The sequence below is a fragment of the Grammomys surdaster genome, unplaced genomic scaffold, assembly GCF_004785775.1.
Source record: "Grammomys surdaster isolate TR1022 unplaced genomic scaffold, NIH_TR_1.0 126660, whole genome shotgun sequence".
NCBI classification, from domain to species: Eukaryota; Metazoa; Chordata; class Mammalia; order Rodentia; family Muridae; genus Grammomys; species Grammomys surdaster.
The window spans coordinates 264356-291869 of record NW_021621449.1 but is presented as its reverse complement, the minus strand read 5'-3'; the positions used below and the strand labels follow the sequence as shown (position 1 = coordinate 291869).

Genomic DNA, 27514 nt, shown 5'->3' with positions numbered 1-27514 from the left:
AAAATACTGTTATCCTCTTTGCCCCATTTCCCTTTCCAAGTTGCTATCAATGCCTGTACTTTGTATTCATCTCTATCATTTTCTCATATACAATAATAAATTAATAATATATATTCTCTATAATATAAATTCTGCTGCCTAGCTAGTGCAGGAAACTTAAGCCAAAAGATATGTCATAAGTGAACCCAAATGAAACTTCCATGGACATTTCATTGATGGTCATATTATCTATAGATTAGTTTTCAAACGTAGTTTAAATGAGAATGACTCCCACAGGCCCATGCACTTGAATACTTGGTTCTCAGTTGATGGAACTATTTTGGGAAGGATTAGAAGTGCCGTCTTGTTGGGAGAGGGGTCAGGCCTTGAGCTTTTGTAAGATTGTCATGAATCCTAGTCTTTCTGTCTGATACTTGTGGACCAGGATGTAAGCTCTCGGATGTGTCTGCTGCCATGTCTTTGTTCCCCTATCATGGACTCTTAACTCTCTGAAACTGTAAGCCCAATTAAATATATTTAATATATTGCTTTATTGATGATATTTTGTTATGGCAACAGAAAAGTAACTAGACAGATGGTTTCACAGTTAAATAATGAACCCACTAAAAAAACTATGAAGACATATAACCAGAAATTAATACTGGAGCAGTTAAAGATACTGTGTGCAATTCTGAAAGTAATATTTATTAATTATTTATGGAAAGATGAAAGTGAACATGCAAACAGTTATATGAAGGGGGATTGAGAATAAATAGTAGAAGACTTAAGGAAGAAATGGGATTCTATCCTGAAAATGACAGGCACAATTGAACAAGATGTACCTAAGAACAAATCATTAAAATTTCATAAGAGCCTGCTCCTGGTATAATCATTCATTTATATCTCAGTACTCAGTACTCAGGAGGCAGAGACAGTCAGGTCTCCACAAGTCAGTCTCTTTTATCTAATTCCAGAGCAGCTATGGACACTAAGACTCCCCCGCCTCCAGCGCCCCCCCCCCAAAATATCATTCTTTGACAATTTCATATATGAATATTGAATATTCTAATTATTCTTTCATCCCTCCAATATCTTCCCAATTCCTGTCATTCTCCCTTCTCACAAGTCTTTTCCCCACATTCATGCCTTTTTGTTTTGTTTTATAACTTGTTGAATTTAACCTGTGTGAACATGAGTTTGAAATTGTCTATCAGAGCCTGGTGGGCTTACCAGTGGGTACAAAATTGAAAGTGACATCTCCTCCCCCATAATCGGTAACCAGTAGTTCAGTAGGGTGGGATTGGGGTGGTGTATGTAGGACCCTTGGAAGCTCTGTTCCTATCGGTGATTGACTGTTGACAGGCCCTATCTTATACAGGTAGATGCAAGCTTTTGTGAGATGATTATTGGTATGGTGGAGTCATTCCTGGAAAATAGCATTCTATAGTTACTTTTTGTTGTTGTTGCGTGTTTTTTTTTTTATTTTTTATTTTTATTATTTTTTATTTTTTTATTTTTGAGACAAGGTTTCTCTGTATAGCCCTAGCTGTCCTGGAACTCACTCTATAAACTAGGTTGACCTCGAACTCAGATATCTTCTTGCCTCTGCCTCTTCTGTGCTGGGATTAAAGGTGTGTGCCACCACTGCCCTGCCATCTCCCATAGATATCACTATCTTTGGATCTTATATTTTCCTGTCCCAATTCCACAAGTTCCCTAAGATCTAGAAAGGTTTTGCTCAAAGTTGAACATTCAGCTATCACTTATTCTCATCAACTTGAACAGCTATGAGTCTCTGCATGTACGGTCATTACATTCATTACAAAGAGAACCTTCTCTAATTAAGGCTAAAGCAAAGCATTTATCTATGTGTATAAATTTAAACATTTTGAAGGCAGTTTCTTATGTCACTTTTGCTCACCAACAGTACTAAGTTCTTATCAGTGAGTAGTTCTCAACCTGTGGGACAACCTCCACAGGGGTCAAATATCAGATATTTACATTACAATTCATGGCAGTAGCAAAATTAAAGTTATGAAATGGCGATGAAATAATTTTATGGTTGCAGTCACCACAACATGATGGAACTGTACTAAAGGATCACAACATTAAGAAGGTTGAGAACCACTCTTTAGATCCTAAAACCTCCCAGCCATGAGTTTTTGATCAGGGTTATAGTACCAGGTATAGAGTTCTCTAATGTATAGAAAACATTGTTTAACAGCAATCTTCCACTACCCCTGGCTCTTATAATCTTTTACCCCCTCCTTAGCAATGATCCCTGAGCCACAGAGGAAGAAGGTGTGACATAGATGTCCCATTTAGGGATGAGCAGTCTGTAAGCTCTAATTCTCTCTACATGTTTACTAATTGTTAGTCTCTGTATTCATCACCTGCTGCAAAAAAAAGAAGCTTCTCCTGAGGTTTGAGAGTTGTACTAGTATATAAGTATAATGATAAGCCACTAGGAGTCACTCTAGTACTATTTCTATTTCACAGAATAATAGTAGGGCTATTTCCCTTAGGGCTTATATATCAGGCCTGGGTTCTGTCTTAAATTCAGTCATAAAGTAGTAGTTGCTTACTCCCGTTACATTTTTATCAATATTGTATCAATGACATTTCTTGCTAGGCCAGTTCTTATTGTAGCTCACATGGGTTCTAAGCTGGGTGGGACTATTGATTGCTGTAGTGTACATAGTACCTTCCAGCACTATGAAAGTTTGTCAGTAGGGAGGAAGTTTCCAGCTTCATTTTTCTCCATGTCAGCTATGTGGTATCCTCAGCAGTAGGGGCTTGCCATCAATTTCTAGGGTAACCCAACAATAGCAATAGGCTGTAATGTTAGGGGTTTATGGTACCCCTGGTACTGGTCATTTTTGTTTGGCTGATTGGTTTTGTTTTAGTAATATTTTTATTAACCCTTAGAGAACAGCATAACTTGATTATATATTCACCCAACTTCTCCCCAAAATCAAGTTTTGAAAATTAAAAGTAATTAGGGGGCTTAGAAAGATTGTTCAAGAGTTAAGCTCACCAGGTTTTCTTGCATAGAACCCTGGTTCAAGTCCCAGCAGGCTTAACTGTCTTTAACTCTAGTAGTCTTAGAGTCTCAGACTCCCACTTCTGGCCAATGTGGACACTAGGCACACACTTGGTGCACAGACATACATGTGGTCGAAGCACCACTTGCCTTTGCTATTAGACTTATGTAATTGCTACATCCAAATGTAGAATTTTTAGTTTTACTCTTAGATTCAGATCTAGTGTAGGATTTCTAAAAAAATGATTACTATAAAGATTTTATTTATATCACCTCTTCACTAATTTAGTACTAATATTGTACAAATTCATTTAAAACACATTTCCTAGCTAACACTTGTTTTTATACTATGATTTTTATATTTGACAAATGTACATTTTATACAAATACAAATTTTTCCCCAAATGCAGATTTTTCTTTTCTGTTAACTAGTTGCTTGTACTTTAAAAATAATATGAAAATAGATGATTTTCCTTTCTTCACCCTGCATATGTACAGATAAAATGCACATCAGGATGCAATTCCCAAACAGTATCTTCTCTCCAGTGGTAGATATTGTCAGAGACTTTTGTGCCATTCTTTTCCTGTTAATCACCTTGTGGATTCTGTTGTATGTGTACATATTTCAACAGTTACCTGGAGACTTGGGCCAAAATATATAGAACTGAGGACTCTTTTTCTGTGACTACTTTCTGGAATTTCTCCCTTCCCTTCTTAAATATTTTATTTTTTGAGGTTATAATTATATCATCTCTCCACTCCCTTTCTTTCCTCTTAGCCCTCCCATGGTACCTGCTCCCCTTGGCTCTTTTTCAGATTCATTCCCCTTCTCCAGTTTATCTATCAATTGTTATGGATATGTGTATATATACAGATTCCTAAGTATATAAGTACCTACTCAGTCTATATAATGTTACTTGCAGTATATATTTTCAGGGCTGACCATTTTGTAATTGATAAACCTATTGGAGTGCTTTTTCCAGGGAAAGACTAATTTTTCCACTCTCAACAGTCCTTAGTTGCTTATAGGTCTTTGTCAAGGGTTAATATTTTGTCCCTTCCATGTTAGCATGTTATTGATGTTGTCTTTATTCAGGTGATGTTTAAGCAGATATGTTAGACTATGGGCGAAGCTTTTGACATTTCTAGAAAACACAATCTTACAGCAAACCTCCTGCTCTCTGGGCTCTTAAAATCTTTCTGCCCCCTCTGCCCCCTCTTTTGCAACGATGTTTGAGCCTTAGGTCCAGGAGTTGTATTATAGATGAATCAGTTATATCTGGGCTCTACAACTCTGCATTTTGAGCAGCTGTGCTGTAATGGTCTCCATCTGCTACTAAAAGAACTTTCTTCATTTTAGGGTAAGAACTGCACTTATCTGTGGCTATAAGAACAAATATTTAAAATGTAGTTAGGGACTATGTTGGTAAAGTGGCAGTTGTAGATTCTTCTTCAAGGTCCACAACTTCATTAGCCCTAGGTAGTTAGTCATCTAGATTTCCTGTACTAGGCATGAGGGCGTGGTTTCCCTCTTGTTAAGCTGGTCTTTTTCTTTCCTTTTTAAAAGTGTATTTTATTATTTGGGGGGGTAGGTGAGTGGATAGATGAGAGACTATGAGAATAAATAGAATATGAATGAGAATAATATGTATGTGCTAGTCCAGAAATGTGTCATGGCACAAATATAGAGATAGAAAGACTAAATCCAGAATTCATTTCTTTCCTTTTACCATGAATTCCAGAAATCAAACTTAAGTCATTAGTAATGTACATCAGGCCACCTACTCTTCTTCTTTTTGATTAAAAAAAAAAAAAGTGTACACACATGCAGGTGCCATATGTAGGTGCCCAGAGAAGCCAGAACCAGGGTGTTGGTTTCCCTGGAGCTGGAATTAAAGGTAGTTATGAGCCACCTGGCATGAATGCTGGGAAATGAACTTAGTTCTTCTGGAAAACCGTAAGTGTTCTTAACCACTGAAGCATCTCTTTACCCCATCTCTTTTCTTTACTTATCAGCACTGCGCTGCAGTCATAGAACAGTTATTTATTGAACCATGCCCCAAAATTGTTCCATTTACATTTATTGAGGTGTGTGTGCACATACACATATCATAGCTTGCATATGGAGGTCAAAGAACACTTCAAGAGAGTCCATTATCTCTTTATACCATGTGAGTCACGGGATTTGTCATCAAGCATGGCAACAAGTACCTTTACCCACTGAGCAGGAAAGCATGAAGATCTGAGTTCAATCTTCATAAAACCCACATGAAAAAAGCAAGGTATAATTATCTGTGCCAATCAGCCCAGCGCTGGTCCTTAGGGCTTCCTAGTCAGTCATTCTAGCCTACTTGATAAGTTCCAGGTCAATTAAAGACCCTGACTTAAAAGACAAGGTAGATGCAAGGATATTTAAAGTTGACCTCTTTCCACATATACATACATAGAGGCTGTTTACACATTGCTCTCCCTTTATATTCTCATGTGAAATCACCTGTACTTCAATTGGTTTTGTTCTCTAGCATGTATGTGTGCGTGTGTGTTTAGAAAAAAACAATCTTCGTTGGGTGGTGGTGCATGGCTTTAATCCTTACACTCAGGAGGCAGAGGCAAGCAGATCTTTGAGTTTGAGGCCAGCTTGGTCTACAGAGAGAGTTCCAGGACAGCCAAGGCTACACAGAAAAAGCCCATCTTAAAAACCAACCCCCCCCCCAAAAAAAAGAAAAAAGAAAAAACAAAAAAAAAACCAAGCAAAAAAACCCCCTTTAAATCATACATATTTATGATTTAAATCATAAGTGTGTGTGTGTGTGTGTGTGTGTGTGTGTGTGAGTGATATGTGTTCACAGGCAACATGCACAACTTATGTTGTGCATAAGTAGTAAGATTACACTTGCAGGAGTTGGTTCTGTCCTTCCTTTACCTAGTAACCCATTTTGCCAGCCCATTGCATATATATATACACACATGTTTGAACCGGTTTAGGAATTTATTTGTGACTAGTAGGAGCTGCTCCATTATTTACTGAAGGAAAATTCTGCTTTTTAGTTATATCAACATTAAACTAATTTTGAAGAATGCATTTTTTGTTATAAGAATTTTTTTTTTAGCTACCAACTACTACTTTACCAGTTAGTTCCTCTGAGAGTTGGGGATGTTGTTTAGTTGATAAAGTGTTTGCCAGTATTCCCAAAGGCTGGGGCTCAATTCCTAGCAATGCAAAACTCAGCATGGTGGTGCACGCTTGTAGTTCTAAAGTTGGGAAGCAGAGGTAGGAAGATCAAGAGTTCAAGATCATCTTTAGTTATATAGAAAGTTTGTAGCCAGCCTGGGTTACATGAGCCCTCTTTCCAACAAACAAACAAACAAACAACAAAAAAGGTTACAGATGCAGAAAAATTGCAAGTTTGAAGCTTAGCCTGGGCTACATAGTTAGATCCTTTAAAAACAAACTACTAGCCAGAGAGATGGTTAAGATCACTTATTGCACAATCACGAAGATAGATCCCAGTACCCAGGTAACAAGCCAGGCAGTCGGCAAACACCTGTAATTTCAGATCCATAGGATTTCATGGTCTCTTCTGACTTCCATACATGAGTAGGTGCATGTACTTTCCCCACCCATATGAATGTAAAAATATATGTATATATAAAGTGATTTTTTTTTAAAAAAAGTTCATTTTTCTTGTCTTTTGATAGAATTTCATTTTAAATTTATCTCAGTCCCTTAAATTTATACCAAGGTTCAGTATTCCAAATTTGATATTCCTATCTTTGGTATGTCAGAATTTAATGGAATTCTTCAAAGCAGAACTTCATATCATTGATAACCTGTTTGGTTTACTTTGCTTTTTCCAGGTACTTAAAAAGGTTTAAAGTGATGAAAATCAAAGTTTTAAGAAGCTGGTGTCGGCAAATCCTTAAAGGACTTCAGTTTCTCCACACACGAACTCCACCAATTATTCACCGAGATCTTAAATGCGACAACATCTTTATAACTGGTCCTACTGGCTCAGTCAAAATTGGAGACCTTGGTCTGGCAACTCTGAAGCGGGCTTCTTTTGCCAAGAGTGTGATAGGTATGTTTCCAGTGTGCTTTTGGAGCCAGTATGGCCTTTTGACATAGCTTTTCTTTAGAAACTTGACCCTATCATATCTTTTCTGACATAAAATAAACCTTTAGGAATTCATAGTTTGAACCTAGTGATCAAATCTATCTAAATATGAAATGAGGGATTTTTTTTTAAATATTAAGCTTCTAAAATCCTTTTGAAGATTATTGATGTTTTTATAAAGTTACATGGAGAGAAGTAAGGTGAACTTCATTGATACAGTATCTTGTTCTTACTGAATCATCCCGCTAATACTTAATATTTTTTATTTATATAGTAGGAGCAACATGTTGCTTTTTTCATCAAAAAAAAAAAAAAGAAATTTATATGTAGTTCACCTTCAGAAATGTCCATTGGGTATATGTTCAAGAACACCTGGCTGTAAAAAACTTGATTTGAAAATTAGAATATATGGGAAGGTACAGTGAAAGGCTAGTCTCATCAACTTTCCTTTACTCCCACCTTTTGGAATGAACGATAATATCTAAATTGTTTCCCAGCCTTAGTCCTCTAGATATCTGGCTCTAGACAGTTGTGTAGACATATTGTAGAATTATTTCATAGCAATTCTGAGTTCTACCACAATAGACTAGTTCTATTAGTCTATTTACTCCTAATTGTTCTCACTAAAATGTTTCCAGACATGGCTGTCAGTAGAGCCAAATTAACTCTATTGGAAGTCATTAAGTAGGCCAAAGAATATGAGTGACTTTTCAGAGTTTTTGAGTCACAGCTGGGAAAAAAAAATAATGGCTGTTTGATAAGGTCTAGCTCTCTGAAACTTATAAATTTGCAGTTCACGTTCTGTTTTGCTCTCCAATAGGGTATATTAAAAGCCCATTCATTAATAGATGGGCCAGAATCCTAAGTACCAATGAGAACATCATGGCACACCAGTCATTTGTATTTCTTTATTTAAAGACCAAAACAAAAACAATGTTCTCATTGGAATATTGTGTAGTTAGGATTTCTAATGCTGTTTATATGTATTCATATATTAATAGAAAAAATATATTTGAAGCTAAATTGCCATTTTGTTTTCGTCATAGGAAGCATTTATTTGTCTGTGATATCTTAAAATCATGGGTCCAACAGGTTTCCTCCCCTTTGTTTATTAAATCATACTATGCATATTTAGTCTTGGAACTGAAGTTAAAGATTGTGAAACCATTATAAAATCTAATCTTGTAATACCATATATATATATATACATACCATGCTTACAAATCAGTCTGTATTTGAGTTCTATATTTGTATGTATATTTGTTTCTCACCTGTAGGATGCTCCTCACTATATCTCCTATATCTGTACTAGGCTTATTTGTGTACTGTAGGTGGGAAGGTAATTATATGAAGAAAAGGCACTGGTGAGTCACCTCTACAGATGTTTACATTTTGTTATCTTTAAAAACATTGAGCCAGGCCGTGTGGCGCACGCCTTTAATCCCAGCACTTGGGTGGCAGAGGCAGGCGGATTTCTGAGTTCGAGGCCAGCCTGGTCTACAGAGTGAGTTCCAGGACAGCCAGGGCTACACAGAGAAACCCTGTCTCTGCCTCCCAAGTGCTGGGATTAAAGGCATGCGCCACCACTGCCCGGCTTCCCCTTTCTTTTTTATATTCCTTTCCATTTTTTTTCTCTGACAGGTCAACCTCTTTGCTTCTTGAACCCTCTGGTAAGGAAGACCTACAGTTATTGGCTATATTGAATCTGAATCATTCTTTTAATTTAAGGTACCCCAGAGTTTATGGCTCCTGAGATGTATGAGGAGAAATATGATGAATCTGTTGATGTTTATGCTTTTGGGATGTGCATGCTTGAGATGGCTACATCTGAATATCCATACTCAGAGTGCCAAAATGCTGCGCAGATCTACCGTCGAGTGACCAGTGTAAGTCCTCACCTAATTTGTTGATGACATTGAGTCATATCTAATAAAATCAAGCTGGATAACATCCACTTATGCAACAGAAAGCCGTTAGAATGGAAGTCTGCTGAGTTATGTGCAATGAGAGCAAAGACATCTATCTTCCTTAAACCTTTATCTCAAGGTGCATTTTGTTTGAAACTGCATTTTAATATTTAAATTCTTAATTATGATACATGGTGTTGTCTTGATATTTATTATATTGTTTAAAAGGAGGGTTCAGTTGTAGACTCTTGAAAGCATTAAGAAGATTGGTGTTAATGGCAGTGAAACTATGATAGATAATTAATATAGAAATATCCAGTTTCAGTGGGATCTGAAGCATGATGGGCATAAAGAAGGAAAAGTTTTTGGCTTTTGGTGTTGGTTTGTTTTTCCCTTTTTAGAGAGAATGTTAGATATCATGGTGGGTTTAGGAGACAAAATATCAGGTTCACTTTCCTGTTGAAGTTAGTTATTGCTGTGTTCTCTTAAATCATCTATTGGTATTTATTTTGTTCTCTGTTAAAAAAGCAAAATGTCTTCACTCCCTTACAGAGGACAGTGTCTTACCTCACTTTAGTACTAGTAGTAGGTCTGTTTGTTTCTGTGAAATATAAACAGTATTCTGAGGTGTGTAACCTGAAAGATAGCCTTTAAAGGATTAGTATATATGGAATGCTGTGCTTCTTGGAAAGTAATACCAAGTCTTCACAATTCCTGTTTAGTGTTAATAAACTATTATATAATCATTTTATTGTTTGTAATTTTATGTGTATGTAGGTATAAAAGACACATTCTTTTTCTTTTAAGATACTTATTTAATGTATGTGAGTATACTTTTGCTCCTCTCAGACCCATCACAGGAGGGTATTGCATCCCATTACAGATGGTTGTGAGCCACCATATGGTTGGTGGAAATTGAACTCAGGTCTTCTAGACAAGCAGTCAGTGCTCTTAACAGCTGAGCTATCTCTCCAGCCCCAAAGGAACATATTCTTATGACTTGATTTATTGAGACTCTAAGTTATTAATCCTTGGTTAATTTTATTTAGTATCCTTTCATTTAACAGATTTTATCTATCTATACATGACTTGCATGTGAATTATTAGCTGTCACCAACTATTGTCTTAAGAATATACCAAGTCAAAAAAGTTGCAACTTATATGGAGCTTATTTATCTTCACCTGTGTGGAGAAGGGATTACTCTTAAAGCAGTAGCTTAGTTACTATGACAAACACCATGAACAAGGCAAAAAGAAAATATTTAATTGGGTTTATGGTTTCAGAGTGTTAAGAATCCATGATGGTGGAGTGACATCAGGAATAGGTGAGAACTCACATCTAGATTCACAAAAAGGAGACATGTAGAGGCACACTGAAAAGCCTGCTTCCAGTGACCTTGTCTGTCAAGGCCACGTCTTTTAATTTTTCCCAAACAGTTCCACCAACCAGGAACCAAAGTATTCAAACATTTGCACCTAAAAGGTCCATTCTTATTCAAACCACCGCAAATATTAGCAAGATTCATGTTTAAAATAGATGGTAGAAAAAAATTGAGAAGCTAATTAAGTTTCATTACTGTGACCCAGTCATATACTCATTCTTGTTGCCTGAAATGTATGATTGTATACCAAAGCAATCTGATTTTTATTTAACTAAAGTAGTGCAAGACTTCAATCATAGCTCTTTTACAGCAGAGACAGGTGAATCTGTACATTTCAGGCCAGCCTGATCAACAGAGTGAGACTCTGACTTGAAAACAAACAAGTAGTAAGACAGAAAAATAAAAGCCAAGATACTCAATTTGGAGGAAAAAATAGGCCAGAGTATTATTGTTTTTTTCCAACTGAATATAGAGATCAACATTTTATAAAAAAATATAATATTTTAAAAAATATTATAAAAAAAGAAGATCACTTATGAACCTTAATTTACTCATATGAATGTGATATTAATGGTATTAATGATGGCTAGAATTTCTAAGGTTGTTAGGAAGAGCAAATGTACTGAAATTATATAATGGAAAATACAATTGAAAAAAATTTAAAATAGATTTATTGTATGTAGCATCTAAGATTATCTTTGAAAGGTCTTCAATCTTAATTGATTATTTTTTATTTTTTTACAATTCTTTGGGTGTGAGTGTTTTATCTGCACGTATGTGTTTGTACCATGTGCATGCCTTGTGCCTAAGGATGTCAGTAGCAGGCATCTAATTCCCTGAAACTGCAGTTACAGATAGTTAAGAAACAAATATGTAGGTGATGGGACTCAAAACCAGGTCCTTTAGAAGAGCAATAAGTGCTCTAAACAGTAGAGCCATCTCTCCGGTTGCTCAAGATGAGAGACTACTAGTAGCAATTAGCTTATTTAAGTTTAGTGAAGTTAAACTGATTTCTTTGAATAAATTATTTGTACAAAAATTTCTTGTTCCAAACTGTTACTACTTCATTCCAAAAGCTTTTCAATACATTAGTAAACATGACAAACTATTATGCAATCAAGTGATAGGCTTTTAGTAGTCTTTAAAAGTCACTTGCAATAGATTTTCTTTGAAAGTTTGATATATTGATTGATATTTTATATATGTATGTATGTATGTATGTATGTATGTATGTATGTATGTATGTATTTGTGTATGCACCATGTCAAGAGACTTAATAAGGAATTATTTTTGCATAATAAAAGCATGAGTTGTTCTATATATATATAGACCTTCCTGGATAGTTTATATATAGGAAATCATGTGTGAACTTTTGTGACTAGCTTCTTTCGGTATTTTTTTAAGTTTCATAGAGTAAGTTATCCTCATTTCTTTTTGACGGTCATGATGTCTTCATAAATGGAACCCCCCTCTGAGCTTTGTACATAACAGGGAGGTGATCTACCACTTAGGTATACCTTTCAATATCTTTTTTTTTTTTAAGATTTTTTTTATTTTATTTATATGACTACACTGTAGCTATCTTCAGACACAGCAGAGGAAGGCATCAGACCCCATTTCAGATGGTTGTGAGCCACCATGTGGTTGCTGGGAATTGAACTCAGGACCTGGCTCAGAGGTTAAGAGCACTGACTGCTCTGCCAGAGGTTCTGAGTTCAATTCCCAGCAACCACATGGTGGGTCACAACCATCTGTAATGTGATTTGATGCACTCTTATAGTATGTGTCTGAAAATAGCTGTAGTGTACTCATATAAATAAAAAAATAAATCTTGAAAAAAATTTTTCTACTGTGATTTCTTACTGTTTTTTTTCCCCTGTGTATTAATTCTGAGTTTGACTAGTTATTTTTCTAAGATCTTGAGAAGTTTTAGAATAAATTACAGTTTATCATTGGGCTAGAGGAGGGGTTAGAGAAGAGGAGACCAGAGGTCAATCTAGGGTACTATTCCTCAAGTACCATCCATCATATTTTTAAGACAGGGTCATTCACTGATCTGGAGCTTGCTAAGTAGGCCAGACAGGCTGTTCAGCCAAAATCAGGGATTTACCTTTATTCTCACTGCCACATAAAGACACACTATTATGGCCAAACTTTCATTGTATTTTCATTTATGCATTTATTTATTTCAAGTTTAAGACAAGGTCTCACTGTACCTTTGCTGGCCAGGAACTTTATAGACCAGGCTGGCCTCAAACTCAAAGGGAGCCCCCTGTCTCTGCCCCCTGAGTGCTGGGATCTTCTTGATTGTTTATTAATATATAGTAGCCTTTAGTCTTTTCTAATTTTGGCTTGAAACCTCCTTTGTCATTTAGGAATTTAGTTACTCCTGTTTGTTATCTTAATTTCTTTGCTTAGAAATATCATTCTCTGTTCTTTTTTGAGCCTTTGCCAGTTGATGAATTTTCACAGATAGAAAGCAGTTGAGTCTTGTTTTAAAACTATTCTTATTTTGATGCATTCAGAAAGTTAGGACCATTTATATTTAGGATTATTGTTGAAAGGTATGTTCTAGTTTTCTCCTTCAATTTAGATGCTGCTGAGTATTTATGGAGTGCTTGATTAATGGTCATCATTTAATTTATCATAACAATTATTCATTTAAAAAAATCTTTAGAGTGTATGGAGTGTTTTTTTAGAGTGTGTGGAGTTAGTTTTTGTTAATTTGACACATATCTGGGAAGAGGAGATCTCTGTTGAGGAATTCTTCTATCAGATTGGCCTATAGGCAGATCTGTTGTGGCACTTTTTTGATTAATGATTGATTTGGGAGGGCTCAGCACACTGTTTGTGGTACCATCCATCCCAGGCAGATTGTCCTACATGGTTTAAGAAAGTATTATGACTGCCATGGGAGGAAGCCAGGAAGCAGTCTTCTTCCAGGATCTCTGTTTTAACTTTTGTCTCCAGGTTCCTATCTTAAGATCCTGCCCTGACTTTGATTGATGATGGATTGTGATGTAGAAATATGAAAGCAAATAAACCCTTTACTCCCAGGTTGATTTTGTTCAGAGCAGTAGAGAAAAAGCATAATATAACAACTATGTCTGCATGAGTGTGGGTACACATGTAGCAACATATATGTGGAGATCAGAGGATTACTTTTGGGAGTTGGTCCCTTTACCATGGATTCTAGGGATCAAAATTCAGGCTATCAGGTTTGTATAGAAATCATATTTATTTTCTAAACCATCTCCCTGGCCAAATTTCTCTTCATTTGAAGTGTGTGCGTGTGTGCGTGTGTGTGTAGGCCAGAGGTCAGCATCTAATATATTCCTCTATTGTTCTCCATTTCATTGTGTTTTTTTCTTTTCTTTTTTTTTTTTTTCTTTTCTTTTTTTTTTTTTTTTTTTTTTTTTTTTTTTTTAGTTTTTTGAAACAGGGTTTCTCTGTGTAGCCCTGGCTGTCCTGGAACTCACTCTGTAGACCAGGCTGGCCTCGAACTCAGAAATCCGCCTGCCTCTGCCTCCCAAGTGCTGGGATTAAAGGTGTGCACCACCACTGCCCACATTGTGTTTTTTAAAAGATTCATTTTATATTTATGTGCAAGTATGTCTTGTGTATATGTTATGCATATATATGGGTGTGTACCATGGCCAGGTGTCAGATCTCCCAAACCTAGAGTTAGAGGTGGTTGTGAACTGTGTGATAAGGGTGCTGAGAGCCAAACCCTTTAGAAAAGCAGTAGTGCTCAGGATTTCTGTGCTATCTCCAGCCTTAACAAACATTGGGCCTTTTTTTCTTGTTTTTGAGAGATTACTTCTCTCCGAACTTGTCAGTTTGGCTCTACTAACTGACCAGCAAACCCTACAAAGTACCTGCTCTTTTCCCTACCCACTACCTCCCAAACACACACCAGGTACAGCTTTTTACAGGATACTGGTACTCCAAACACAGTTCTCATGCTTGCATAGCATTTACCAACTGAACCAACCATCTCTCCAGTCTTTTTCTTCAGTTTTAAGAGGTAATTTTTTGTGGTGGATATAATAATCTTGATTGGCAAATATTTAAAAATTAGCCAATCCATGTTCTCCTGACTTTTATGGTTTCTGGTGAGCTGTCTGCTACTGTTCTAAATAAACTGTACTCTCTCCCTTAAGCTTTCAAGTGAACTGTAGGTTCTGGCCTTTAGAACCTTGAGAAAATAAAGGTCTCACTCAACGTGTAATACTTTGCTGTGGCAGCCCTCTGAAACTAAACAATTTCATTAACACTTGGTAAAACGATTTTAAATTTCAAGGCCATATAATTTCCTTTGTTCCAATGAACTCAACTACCTTGCTGAATTTAACTTCTGTAATAATTCCATTTCCAAGTAAGGCTATTGTATCAGTTACTTGTCTTGTTGCTGTTATAAAAGTACCCAACAAAAGCAATTTAAGCATGGAAAGGTTTATTTTGGCTCCCAGTTCAACAGCCCATCATGGCAGGATTTTTAAAGCAATTGTTTATATTACATCTAGATTAATGCTGGTGCTAAACTTGTTTTCTCCTTGTATTTAGTCTAGAATCTCATCCCAGGAAGTGGTATCACCCATATTTAGAGTAGGCCTTCCCAGTTCTGTTCTCTTAATATAATTCCTCACATGTATTTCCAGAGGTTTGATTGTCTCCAGGGTTATTCTAGATCCTGTCAAGTTGACAGTGCAAGCCATTGTATCACAACCTGCCAGTGACTGTTGCCAGTAAATTGAGTATGAAATTCTACAGAACCAAGGTACTTTAGGCAGTGCTGCTCAAAAGTATGTTTACTGGCATTTCTATGCAGTTCTTATTCCAGGTAACTCAGAATGAGCTCAGGCTAGGATAGAGAAACAACGAACATTTCTTATCACTATCATCTGGTATACTCAGGATACAGAAAGTCTCATGACCAAATGGGAGCTGTTTGCATAATCCCTTTGAGTGTGCTTAGCTGAATTGCTGAGGGGCTGGGAGAGTACTTCTAGTCTGCTGCAGGCAGAGGCTTCCTCTCAGGAAAGTAAATACATTTCTGTAAGATGAGAGTTCACACAGCAGGATAGTGTAGGAATATTCATTATATACCAGCTACACCATCACAAGTCCAAGAACTAAGTCAGGTGAGTTCTCCTCTGACCTCTATGTGCATGTTACATCTTGTGTACACACACACACACACACAGAGAGAGAGAGGGAGAGAGGGAGGGAGGGAGGGACAGAGGTATGTGGGGAGGGAGAGGGAAGGACACACAAAGCATTTTATTTCAACAATACAATATCCAAGATACATAATTCCACAAACATTATTATAACAAAGAGGAAAATGGGAGATACCAAGCTAATATTAGAACAGAGTAAGGCAGAAACCCAGCAGAGTAAGCACCAAATCCAGCAGCTCTTATGTCCCGAATATTTGTTTTTTGACAGAATATCAAAACCTCAAGGGCCTTTCCCCTGTGCCTAGGTATTCAAGGGTCTTCCCCACCTTCTCTTCTATTAGTTTCAGTATATCTGGTTTTATATGAAGGTCCTTTATCCACTTGGACTTGAGCTTTGTACAAGGGGATAAGAATGAATTGATTTGCATTCTTCTACATGCTGACCTCCAGTTGAACCAGCACCATTTGTTGAAAATGCTGTCCTTTTTCCACTGGATGGAAAGTCAAAGATCAAGTGACTATAGGTGTGTGGATCTTCAATTCTATTCCATTGATCTTCCTGCCTGTCTCTTTACCAATACCATGCAGATTTTATCACAATTGCTCTGTAGTACAGTTTGAGGTCAGGGATGGTGATTCCCCCAGAAGTTCTTTTATTGTTGAGAATAATTCTTGCTATTTTGTTTTTTTTGTTATTCCAAATGAATTTGCAAATTGTTTTTTCTATCTCTATGAAGAATTGATTTGGAATTTTGATGGGGGATTGCATTGAATCTGTAGATTGCTTTTGGCAAGATGGCCATTTTTACTAAATTAATCCTGCCAATCCATGAGCATGGGAAATCTTTCCATCTTCTGAGATCTTCGACTTCTTTCTTCAGAGACTTGAAGTTCTTGTCATACAGATCTTTCACTTGCTTGGTTAGATTCACTCCAAGATACTTTATATTACTTGTAACTATTGTGAAGGGTGTCATTTCCCTAATTTTCTTCTCAGCCTGCTTATCTTTCGAGTAGAGGAAGGCTACTGATTTGTTTGAGTTGATTTTTATATTCAACTTTGCTGAAGTTGTTTATCAGGTTTAGGAGTTTTCTGGTGGAAGTTTTGGGGTCACTTAAGTATACTATTATATCATCTGCAAATAGTGAAATTTCGACTTCTTCCTTTCCTATTTGTATCCCTTTGACTTCTTTTTGTTGTCTAATTGCTCTGGCTAGGACTTCCAGTACCATATTGAATAGGTAGGGTAAGAGTGGGCAGCCTTGTCTAGTCCCTGATCTTAGTGGGATTGCCTCAAGTTTCTCTCCATTTAGTTTGATGTTGGCTACTGGCTTGCTGTATATTGCTTTTACTATATGTTTAGGTATGGGCCTTGAATTCCTGATCTTTCCAAGACTTTTAACATGAAGGGATGTTGAATTTTGTCAAATGCTTTTCTCAGCATTTAGTGAGATGATCATGCGATTTTTTTCTTTGAGTTTGTTTATATAGTGGATTACATTGATGGATTTCCGAATATTGAACCATCCCTGTATTCCTGGGATAAAGCCTACTTGATCATGATGGATGATCTTTTTGATGTGTTCTTGGATTCAGTTTGCCAGAATACCAATGGCTTATGTTCTAAGATCAAGAATTGACAAATAGGCCGGGCAGTGATGTTGCACGCCTTTAATCCCAGCACTTGGGAGGCAGAGGCAGGCGGATTTCTGAGTTCGAGGCCAGCCTGGTCTACAGAGTGAGTTCCAGGACAGCCAGGGCTACACAGAGAAACCCTGTCTCAAAAAAGGAAAAAAAAAAAAAGAATTGACAAATAGGACCTCATAAAATTGCAAAGCTTCTGTAAGGCAAAGGTCACTATCAATAGGACAAAATGGCAACCACCATATTGGGAAAATGTCTTTACTAATCTTACATCCAATAGAGGGCCAATATCCAATATATACAAAGAACTCAAGAAATTAGACTCCAGACAACCAAATAACCCTATTGAAAAATGGGGTATAGAGCTAAACAAAGAATTCTCAACTGAGGAAACTTGAATGGCAGAGAAGCACCTTAAGAAATGTTCAACATCCTTAGTCATCGGGGAAATGCAAATCAAAACAACCCTGAGATTCCACCTCACACCAGTCAGAGTGGCTAAGATCAAAAACTCAGGTGATAGTAGATGCTGGCAAGGATGTGGAGAAAGAGGAACACTCCTTCATCGTTGGTGGGATTGCAAGCTGGTACAACCACTCTGGAAATCAGTCTGGCGGTTCCTCAGAAAATCGGACATAGCATTACCTGAGGACTCAGCTATACCACTCCTGGGTATATACCCAGAAGATGCTCCAACATATAACAAGGACACATGCTCCACTATGTTCATAGCAGCCTTATTTATAATAGCCAGAGGCTGGAAAGAACCGAGATGTCCTTCAACAGAGGAATGGATACAAAAAATGTGGTACATTTACACAATGGAGTATTACTCAGCTATTAAAAACAATGAATTTGAGAAATTCTTAGGTAAATGGATGGAACTAGAAAATATCATCCTGAGTGAGGTAACCCAATCGCAAAAGAACACACATGGTATTCACTCACTGATAAGTGGATATTAGCCCAAAAGCTTGAAATACCCAAGATTCAACTCATAGACCACATGAAGCTCATGAAGAAGGAAGACCAAGTGTAGGTGCTTCAGTCCTTCTTAGAAAGAGTAACAACATACTCAAGGGAGCAAATATGGAGACAAAGTGTAAGACAGAAACTGAAGGAGGGGCTGTCTGGAGACCATTCCACCTGGGTATCCATCCCATGTGCAGTCACCAAGGGTAGATGCTGATGTAGATGTCAGGAAGTACATGCTGACAAGAGCCTGATACAGCTGTCTTCCTAGAGATCTGCTGGAGTCTGACATATTCAGAGGCGGATGCTCACACCTAACCATTGAACTCATCATGGGGTTCCCAATGGAGGAGTTAGAGAGAAGACTGAAGGAGCTGAAAGGATTTGTGGCCCCATGAGGATAGCAACAAGACCAACCAACCAGAGTTCCCCAGGGTCTAAACCACCAGCCTGGGAGCACATAGGGAGGGACCTGTGACTGCAGCTGTATATGTAGGGGAGGATGGCCTTATTGGGCATAGGAGGGAGAAGAGATCCTTGGTCCCATGAAGGCTGGACACCAAGTGTCAGGGAATTCGAGGGTGGAGGGTAGGCGGGGGCACATCCTCATAGAAGCAGGAAGAGGGGGGATGGGATAGGGGTTCCTGGTGGGGGATGGGGTAAGGGGATAACATATGAAATGTAAATACAATATCCAATAAAAAAATACTGGGGAGAAAGAAAACCTCAAGGGCTTAGATAATCCCATACCTTCACACAAATCCCTCTTCAGTAGCATTTTGAGTTTAGCTTTTCTTCTCAAATTAATTCCATTTTTGCAAGCCTGGGAGTTTTGTCACCAAGACACCTTGAATTCTCCCAATGCAAATTCTAGGGTTCACTTTAATGGTACTAATTTCTTTAACAATTACAAGTGCTTGGCCATTGCTTATTCTCTTTTTCAAGCTCTAAAACTTGTTCATTACTTTTTTTTTTTTTGCCAAACTTTACATATTTTTCTTTATGCCCCTTCTTTTCCCTTTTTACTTTAGAAACAACAACAAAAAAACCCACCAACATAAAAACCCTGTAGATTTCTATCAGACCAATGAGTAGTAACTGACATTGCTTAAAATTTCCTCCATCAAACATATTAATTAGTCCATTTTTTGTATTAGTTACTTGTTTTGTTACTCTGACGAAAAAAAAAAAGCCTGACAAAAGTAATTTAGACATGAAGGGTTTATTTTGTCTCACATTTTGAGTACTGTCCTCTTGACAAGGAAGTTAATGGCATCACAAGCTTGAAGCAGTTGCTCATGTAGCATCCACGTCAGGAGGCAGAGACAGATGAATGCTGCTACTCAGGTAGCTTTCTTCTTTTTATGCAGCCCAGGATCCCAGCCTTGGGAAATGAATATTTAAGATTGGTCTTTAGAATAGGGAACTAAAATTGGACCAAATCAAACTGAAAACAGTTGAAAGGTTGGCTATTGAAGTTTTGTTTTAGTGGTATACACTAGCACTTAGAGTGCTGAGGCAGGAGGATTATAAGCCTAACTCTGTGCTATATAGGGAGAAGAGAAAATGGGAAACGATCATCATAGTAATCAGCTGATGGGGAATCAGGGAAATAACTTGAAAGTGTGGAAATATGGAGTCATAGGAAAAAGACTGCATTAGATGGATTTAAGAGGTTTTTTTGCCTTTTGTTTTGTCTTATTACATTTAAATTTGAGTTCTTACACTTAACAGTTAAGAAAATAAATGGCCATTTTAGAGAAGTACACTTCCACAATGGCCATTGGCAATTGTAGAGATTGCTAATTGGTCATAGTGATAAGAGCAAGGGAATGCTGACAAATGTATCACCTATCACCTGAAGGGAAATGGAAAGAATTTAAGAGCAGGAGGAAGTAATAGAGGGAGGTGGAACATTATCTTTGGAGCATGTTGATGTCTTTGCATTAACATTATTGATTTCACTACAGTTATGTTTACCAACATGTTCCTTCCCAAAGACATGTGGACAGATAACGGTAGATGGCAGGGCGGGCTTTAGGAGGCCCCATCTTCCCTAAGCATCTTTTCTATAGGCTGTTAATGGTCACTAGGGCAAGCCAAGACATTTTCTTCAGTAGTGTGACCACTGATAAGGGAACTCATGCTCTTGCAAATAGTCCTTTACCCAGGAGCCTGTTAAGAAACCCTAATAAAACAGAATGGGAAACACAAAAATGACAAACTCAGCCTTTAATTTGAACACTCAGGAGGCAAAGGCAGGCAGATTGAGTTTGAGGTCAATTGAGTTTGATCTACATAGTGAGTTCAAGGATAGCCAGGGCTATGCAGAGAAACCCCGTCTCAAAGAACAAAAACAGGACATAAAAACAGAAAGAGAAAGTGGGAGCCTAGAGAGATGGATATACTGCTTAGTTAAGAGCACTGGCTACTCTTCCAAGTATTACATAAGTTCAGGGTTGCAAAGAAAACACCACAACTCCATTTGAAATGTCTGTACAGAGCAAATTTTACTCTTGATCAAGAGAAGACCTAACACACAGTACACTTGGCTTTTATTCTAATTCAGGTGACGATTTTGTCTGTACAGTCTTAATTCAGTTGGATATTCTTAATAGTTGGCTCACAAGAAGAAAAGAGTTTACTAGTTACAAACTTCAGGTCAGTTAAGAGGTGAGGCCCTTGGCCCTGTGGAGCCTTGATGCTCCACCATAGGAGGATGCTAGAGCGGTGAGGTGGGGCCCCCCCCCCCCCCGAGTGGGTGGAGGAGCACTATCATAGAGACAAAGGGGAGGAGAATGGGGTGGAGTGGGTTGTGGAGGGGAAATCAGGAGGGGGGAGAACAACATTTGAAATGTAAATAAATAAAATAACCAATTTTTTTTAAAAAAGAGAATAAAATTCTTTTAAATAAAATAGGACTTTTCTGTTAATAGTATTCAGACTATTATAACTATTTCTTTGTTATAGCACTCAGTCTGTTTTTAATTGTTGAATAGATTTTTTTTTTAAAGTGAGTAAATATGAATACACGTAGAAGCTAAAGTATATAGTTTGGTGGTTTCTGTTCCATCACTGCTCATTCCAGGGCTTTTTCACCATTCTTCAAAAGAATCCCATATTTACTCTTTTATTCAACTTAGCATAGTATTTCCAATGTTCATTCACATGCTGACATGTATCAGTAGTTAAATAATACTCCATTATATAATATTCAGCAGCTTTTATTCTTCCTTAGTTCTGTATTTTTTTCTCCTTTTATTGTCAAACTGTTTGATTCTATTCTTGGAGAAGCATAAAGAACAGTGTTCTTTTTTTTTTTTTTTTTAATTATTTATTTTATATGAGTACACTGTTGCTGGTGTGTCTGACATACCAGAAGAAGGCATTGGATCCCATTACAGATGGTTGTGAGCCACCATGTGGTTGCTGGGAATTGAACTCAGGATCTCTGGAAGAGCAGTCAGTGCTCTTCACCACTGAGCCATCTTTCCAGCCCAAGAACAGTGTTCTAATCCTTTGAGCAGCTATAATAGAAATATAAACTGAGTGGGTTTATAAATAGCAGGTTTATTTATTTTCTGAAGTTTATCTTTCAGTTCTGGAAGCTGGAAGGTTCAAAATAAAGGTGCCTTCAGTTTCATTATCTACTGGGGACCGATTCCTCATGCAGAATGCCTTTTCACATTGTCCTTACCTGGTGAAGGATTCTTTTAATTAAGTTACAGTTTGCACATTCATGACCTAGCCATATGACAAAAGTTGTACCTCTGAATACTATTCCATTGGATGTTGTATTTTGACATAAAATTTGACAAAAATGTGAAGGATAGTGTAAGTAGTTTTTAAAAAGTCATTGTCTTAGAGTTCAACTTATCAAATGCTTGTTTATATTTACCTGTTCATTGCATAGCATATGGCATGGTACAGGCATTTATAAATGTTTTGAAAAATAAAAAACTTAAAAGAATCCCAATGAGGTTAAAAGTTGGCTTTATGGCAGTTTATGAGAATTATATTCCAAAGAAGAAATGAAATTTAAAGTGACTCTTGAAAAGTTATCTTACAAAATGAAGTTAAATCACAGTAAATAGAAACTGACATACAAGTAAAAGCAACAAATATATAAGTATAGAAAAAAATGGATAGAATGGGGTAGCATCTGAACCCTCGTCCATTCTCTTGCTCCTGTACAGATTCTAAAACCTCAAAGTTGAAATTTCTGGATAACCAGCTAAAAGTTAAAATAACGTTCTGTGTTGTCAGGATGGGACTGTGGGGTTTTGCATGGCAGTATATCCTCATAATTTTTAGTCTTATTTTCACTTTGTTTTCTGAGAGCAAAAGCAAATTGTATTTTTAAAAAATATCCCTCAAACATTTCAGGATGGTTTTCCTAAAACTAATTTCCTAAGGAAGTAAGGCATACATGCCTCATTAGAAGAGGAAAGTAGTCTGTTTTCTTGTTGTTGCTTGTCTTTCTGTTTAAGATATCATCTTCAACATCTCAGTCTTCTTTGGCATATATTCATATATGTATATGAATGTACTTTATTATATTGTGCTTGAGTGTTTTGTTTGTATATCACATCCTTGCCTGGTCCCCAGTGAGGCCAGAAGGCTTCAGATTCCTTGGAACTCCAGTACAGACAGTTGTGAGCTACCACATTGGAACTGGGAATAAAACCTTAGGAAAAGCACTCTCTTTCAAGAAATTTTCCTCAAGAGATTTCTCTTAGAAAAATCTCTCCAGTCCTGTTGCTGGCCCTCTTTACCCAAGGATTCATTGAAGAAAGCCATACTAACCTTGCTCCTTGTTCTGTATTCTGTTTTGATATTAACTATTCCCTCTGACATTTAATACCTATACTTCTCAAGGACAAATTGATTTTTTTCTAAGAATTCAGGAGTTTCTTCTATTTTCATAGTTACTCAGTTTTTTAACAGCTACAGTGCTGAAAAGATAGAGGGTTTTAGTGATCGACATATTCCATTAACACTGGATGCATAGTTAAATTCTTCCATAACCCTTGATTTGGAAAAGCAAGTAAATACTATTTATCGGTTGCTTATAAGGTAGTGCAAAATTCTAGATGTGCATAGTTGCACATCTGGAAAATAGATCTGATTGCAGATCCAGCTTGAATCAAGTGTTATAATGAATTAATAAACAGTGTAGTGTCAGTTATGATATGAAGACATTTTAACCTGCATAAGTGCTGATATGAAAGTGGTAAAGGCAGACTGGATTAACAGTTAGACAAATAATACACTGTATATATATCATACCAACATTCGTTCAGATCTCTTAATGTTAATATTGACTAACGAGGCTTTTCCTGACTAACCTATGTAAAAAATAGTTCTTAAAATATATACATACTTTGATTCCATCCTTACATTATTTTTCATTTCTTTTATCACATGCTAGTATTTTTATTTAATATCTTAATTTGAATAAAAGTTATATATACAGTATTTCAATGGGGTTTATCTTAACAGTGATCATTTGTTGCTTATAGTTACATGAAATTATTGTCTTGTCTATATTTTTATTGCCTCAAACACAAGCAGCCCTCTAGAAAACTAACAAAAGACACGGGCCCTTTGTCCTTCATTTTATGATGAAGAATGTATATCAGTTAAAAAATATAGTATTTTCAAATATAGGAGTTGACAGCATAGAATTAAAGACTAGGTAACACAGAGATTTGGAAACAATCACTCAGCCAATATTTGTGAAATAAATATATGAGTATGGACTATGAGAGTTGAGTAAAACACATCTAAAGTTTGGTCTGCTTGAGTTCAGATCTCAGGAATGTTTGATAGCTGCAGGTTTTTAAAATTCCTCTGAAACTAAAATATTAACTGAGAAAGGCATATAAAATTTAAAGAAGTTCTAGGTATATACTTATCATTCAGTACTTGTTGGATATTGCCATTACTACTAATATTACCATAACATGAGTAGTGGTGAAGTTAGTTGTCACTAATGATATTCAGCAAATTGTATGAAATGTGTTTAACAAGCTTTATTCACATAAAGCCAAACTTCAAACAAGATAAAGCCTCAGTTGCCTGGCAAATTACCTTAGGCTATTTTTATTCTAGTTTTTATATAGTGATAAATAGATAATATGACAGACCTGAAAGTCTTGATCATTTTACTTAATGTTATGACAGACAGATAATTAGTCTAAAAACAAGATATTAAGATACACGGTAACAGCTTTGTCCTTTGCTTATTTTATATGTTTTTCTTTTGTGTGTGTGTGTGTGTGTATGTGTGTGTGTGTGTGTGTGTGTGTGTGTGTGTGTGTGTGTGTATTTATTTCCCCTAGCCAAGTAGTGGTGACACATGGTTTTTATCTTTTAATCCCAGTGTATGTTTTTAGTTCCAGTACTCAGGAGTCAGAGGCAGAAGGATCTGAAGGCCAGCCTGGTCCACAGAGCCAGTGCTGTGCAGAAACACTGTTTCAAAAGGGGGGGGGGGGAAAGGATGGGTATCCAGAACAACCTAATCTGATATATAGCTGTTTGTTGTTGTTAACAAATGTTTGATACAGACATATTTAAACTCTGAAAATAAACTTTTTCTTTGCTTGTTTCACCAACACATACTAAAAATTAGAGTGACACAGCCGTATATTAGCGTGACTTCTGTGAATAGACAAAGTCAGTCTTTTCTATAAATTAAGGGTTTCCAGTAACAATGCAGTTACATTTGAGGAATGAAAATGAATATTCTATCCTAAATTGACCTTAATTTAAAGAGATGGAATGTTAGTGATCAGAATTTGGGGGTCACGATTTTAATGCAAAAGAAACAAAGTAGTGATTTGGGGAGGTAATAGATACTATAAAAAAAAATCTTACTTTTTCCTTGCCTGAAATGTTAGGCTATTGGAGGAGTAAGAGGGTACATGCCAAATGAACAAACAACCTAAACTTTGTTTTCAGAACTCTTAGACAGCAGTAGGTTTTTTTTGTTGTTGTTTTTTTTTTCCTTTTTGTTTTTCAAGACAGGGTTTCTCTGTACAGCCCTGGCTGTCCTGGAACTCACTCTGTAGACCAGGCTGGCCTCAAACTCAGAAATCCGCCTGCCTCTGCCTCCCAAGTGCTGGGATAGTAATTTTTATATCTTCCTAAAACATTATTATGCTTAATGTACCTTCATTTGTAACAGTGTATCATGTAGAGAGCTGTTCAGTTTTCTTCAATTACATTTATTACTGCATTTCTCAACATAAATATATTTTATTTTTATACTTTTGAGCATTCATATGAAAATGTTAATTCAGTGTTGACTACTGAATATCTAGTCCAGTGAGTGCTAATAATGCATTAACATGAGCAACTAGAATAAGATGTAGTCTATTAGTATTAGTATTCTAGTATGTAATGGTCCACTTAATGGTAGAGCAAAAAGTAGAATTCAAATATTTCACTGTCAAGGTCAGTGTTACTTATACTACATGCTTTGTACTTCACCTCTGTCTACTTTTATTTTCCCAGAGTAAGTCAGTCAAACTGAGTACTTGTTCAGTGAATGCTTTAAAACTTGTTTCCATTAGTAACACTTTTTGAGTTGGATGTACTGGTGTAAGCCTTTAATCCCAGCACTTTGGAGGCAGAGGCAGGCAGATATCTGGAGGCCAGCCTGGGCTATATAGAGAAATACTGTCTCAAAAAATGAGTCAACCAAACTAGAAAATAATATTTTTCATATGATGCTCCTTCTACTATGAAAGACATTTTCTTTTGCCCTCAATAAACATCTTTCCCAAAATTCAACTCAATAATAATAATGATAGTAAAAGTTAATATTTTTCTCTTTACCGCCTCTGTAAGTTCAGTCAGACGTGGTTCTGTTCACTGTATACTTACTCTTCTTCAATGGTACTTTAAATCATATATAGTACACTAGTAAAAAACAGAAATTATAAAGTATCTCTTGCCAGGACAGCCAGGGCTACACAGAGAAACACTGTCTCGAAAAAACAAAACAATAATAATAATAATAATAATAATAATAATAAAAAAGTATCTCTGCTTAGCATGTTTTATTTTCAAGAGACCAGAAAATTTCATTATTGGTGAAATGTGCCTAAATAAGAAAAGTATCTTTACATACTATCAGTTTTTATTCTGTCTGCTACATTGGGAATTAAAGATTGATATTCAGGATTCATTGAGGAATTATGAAAAATTTTAGAATTGCTTTTTAACAATCCCCCAAATGATACCTCGAATTGTCTCTTAAATTTAGAATCACAGAATAGTAACAGCCTCTGATAGACAAGAATATTAAGATACAACTTGTGGGACACAAAATTTTCTTTTCACTTACAATCCAGACTTATAGGAGGATTTGTTAAAGAATTGTTTTAGCTAATTCCAGATTTCTTTTCTAACTGCTAAAAGATAATACAACATTTTTCTCAACTTTAAACACTATCTAATCATAAATCGGTGTCACTTGTTTCTGTAGAAAGGAGCAAACTGTAATCTGTTATATAAAAACTCGAAGGAATTTTACCCTAATGGCTTTAATTCTGTTTTTTCCATACAAGATGTTCAAGCCTTGCAATTGAAAGGCTAATGGAATCAGTGACAAAGTCAAATTACACAAACAAAGTAATTAAAAATCTCCATTATTTTTAACTTGGTTGTTAAAGGGCTGGATTTAGCCAGATTCTTGTTGGTATGAACCATTAGTTTACAGGTATTTGAACATAGCATATATTTCCATTGGAAAACAAGCCTCTTCAAATGCCCTGCCAAATTGAGTTGGCTCTATTAAAGGAAATTAGCTTGCCTCACGATTCCCTAAGGCTTATTACTTTGGATACTTGAAAGCCAAGGTATTGCTCCAACCTCAAATGCACTATTCTTCATATAAATATTGATGCTGTGGTTTATGCTTTTAATAGCATGCAAAACTTGTATTACTTTTCCTCCTCCACTGAAGATTGAACCTATGGCCAAGCACACACTAGACAAATTTTCTACTGCTGAGCTATATTTCCATAACCACCTTTAAATGTCTTACTTTGAGATGGAGTCTCACAGAGTTCTGAGTTCATTCTGTAATTCAAGCAGGGCTTGAACTTTCATTCCTATTACGTTAGCCTCCCAAGTAGCTGAATTAATACTCTTCCTTGGATTTCACTACCAAAGGCATAGATGTAAGATAAGTGGGTCAGATAACAAGTATAATGTACAGCTAATCAGGGTGTGTGTGTGTGTGTGTGTGTGTGTGTGTGTGTGTGTGTGTGTGTGTGT

General features: G+C 36.5%; 1 protein-coding gene across 6 annotated transcripts in view; it reads left to right on the top strand.

The window, feature by feature from the left end:
- The window catches only part of Wnk1 (WNK lysine deficient protein kinase 1), a 131744-nt gene that overhangs the window by 37416 nt on the left and 66814 nt on the right, over positions 1–27514 (top strand). For all 6 annotated transcript variants that reach the window (XM_028761044.1, XM_028761045.1, XM_028761040.1 and 3 more), the window contains exons 3-4: positions 6881–7101; positions 8866–9023. In XM_028761044.1, coding sequence (XP_028616877.1) covers positions 6881–7101; positions 8866–9023 — 379 coding nt within the window. The remainder of the gene's footprint in view (positions 1–6880; positions 7102–8865; positions 9024–27514) is intronic.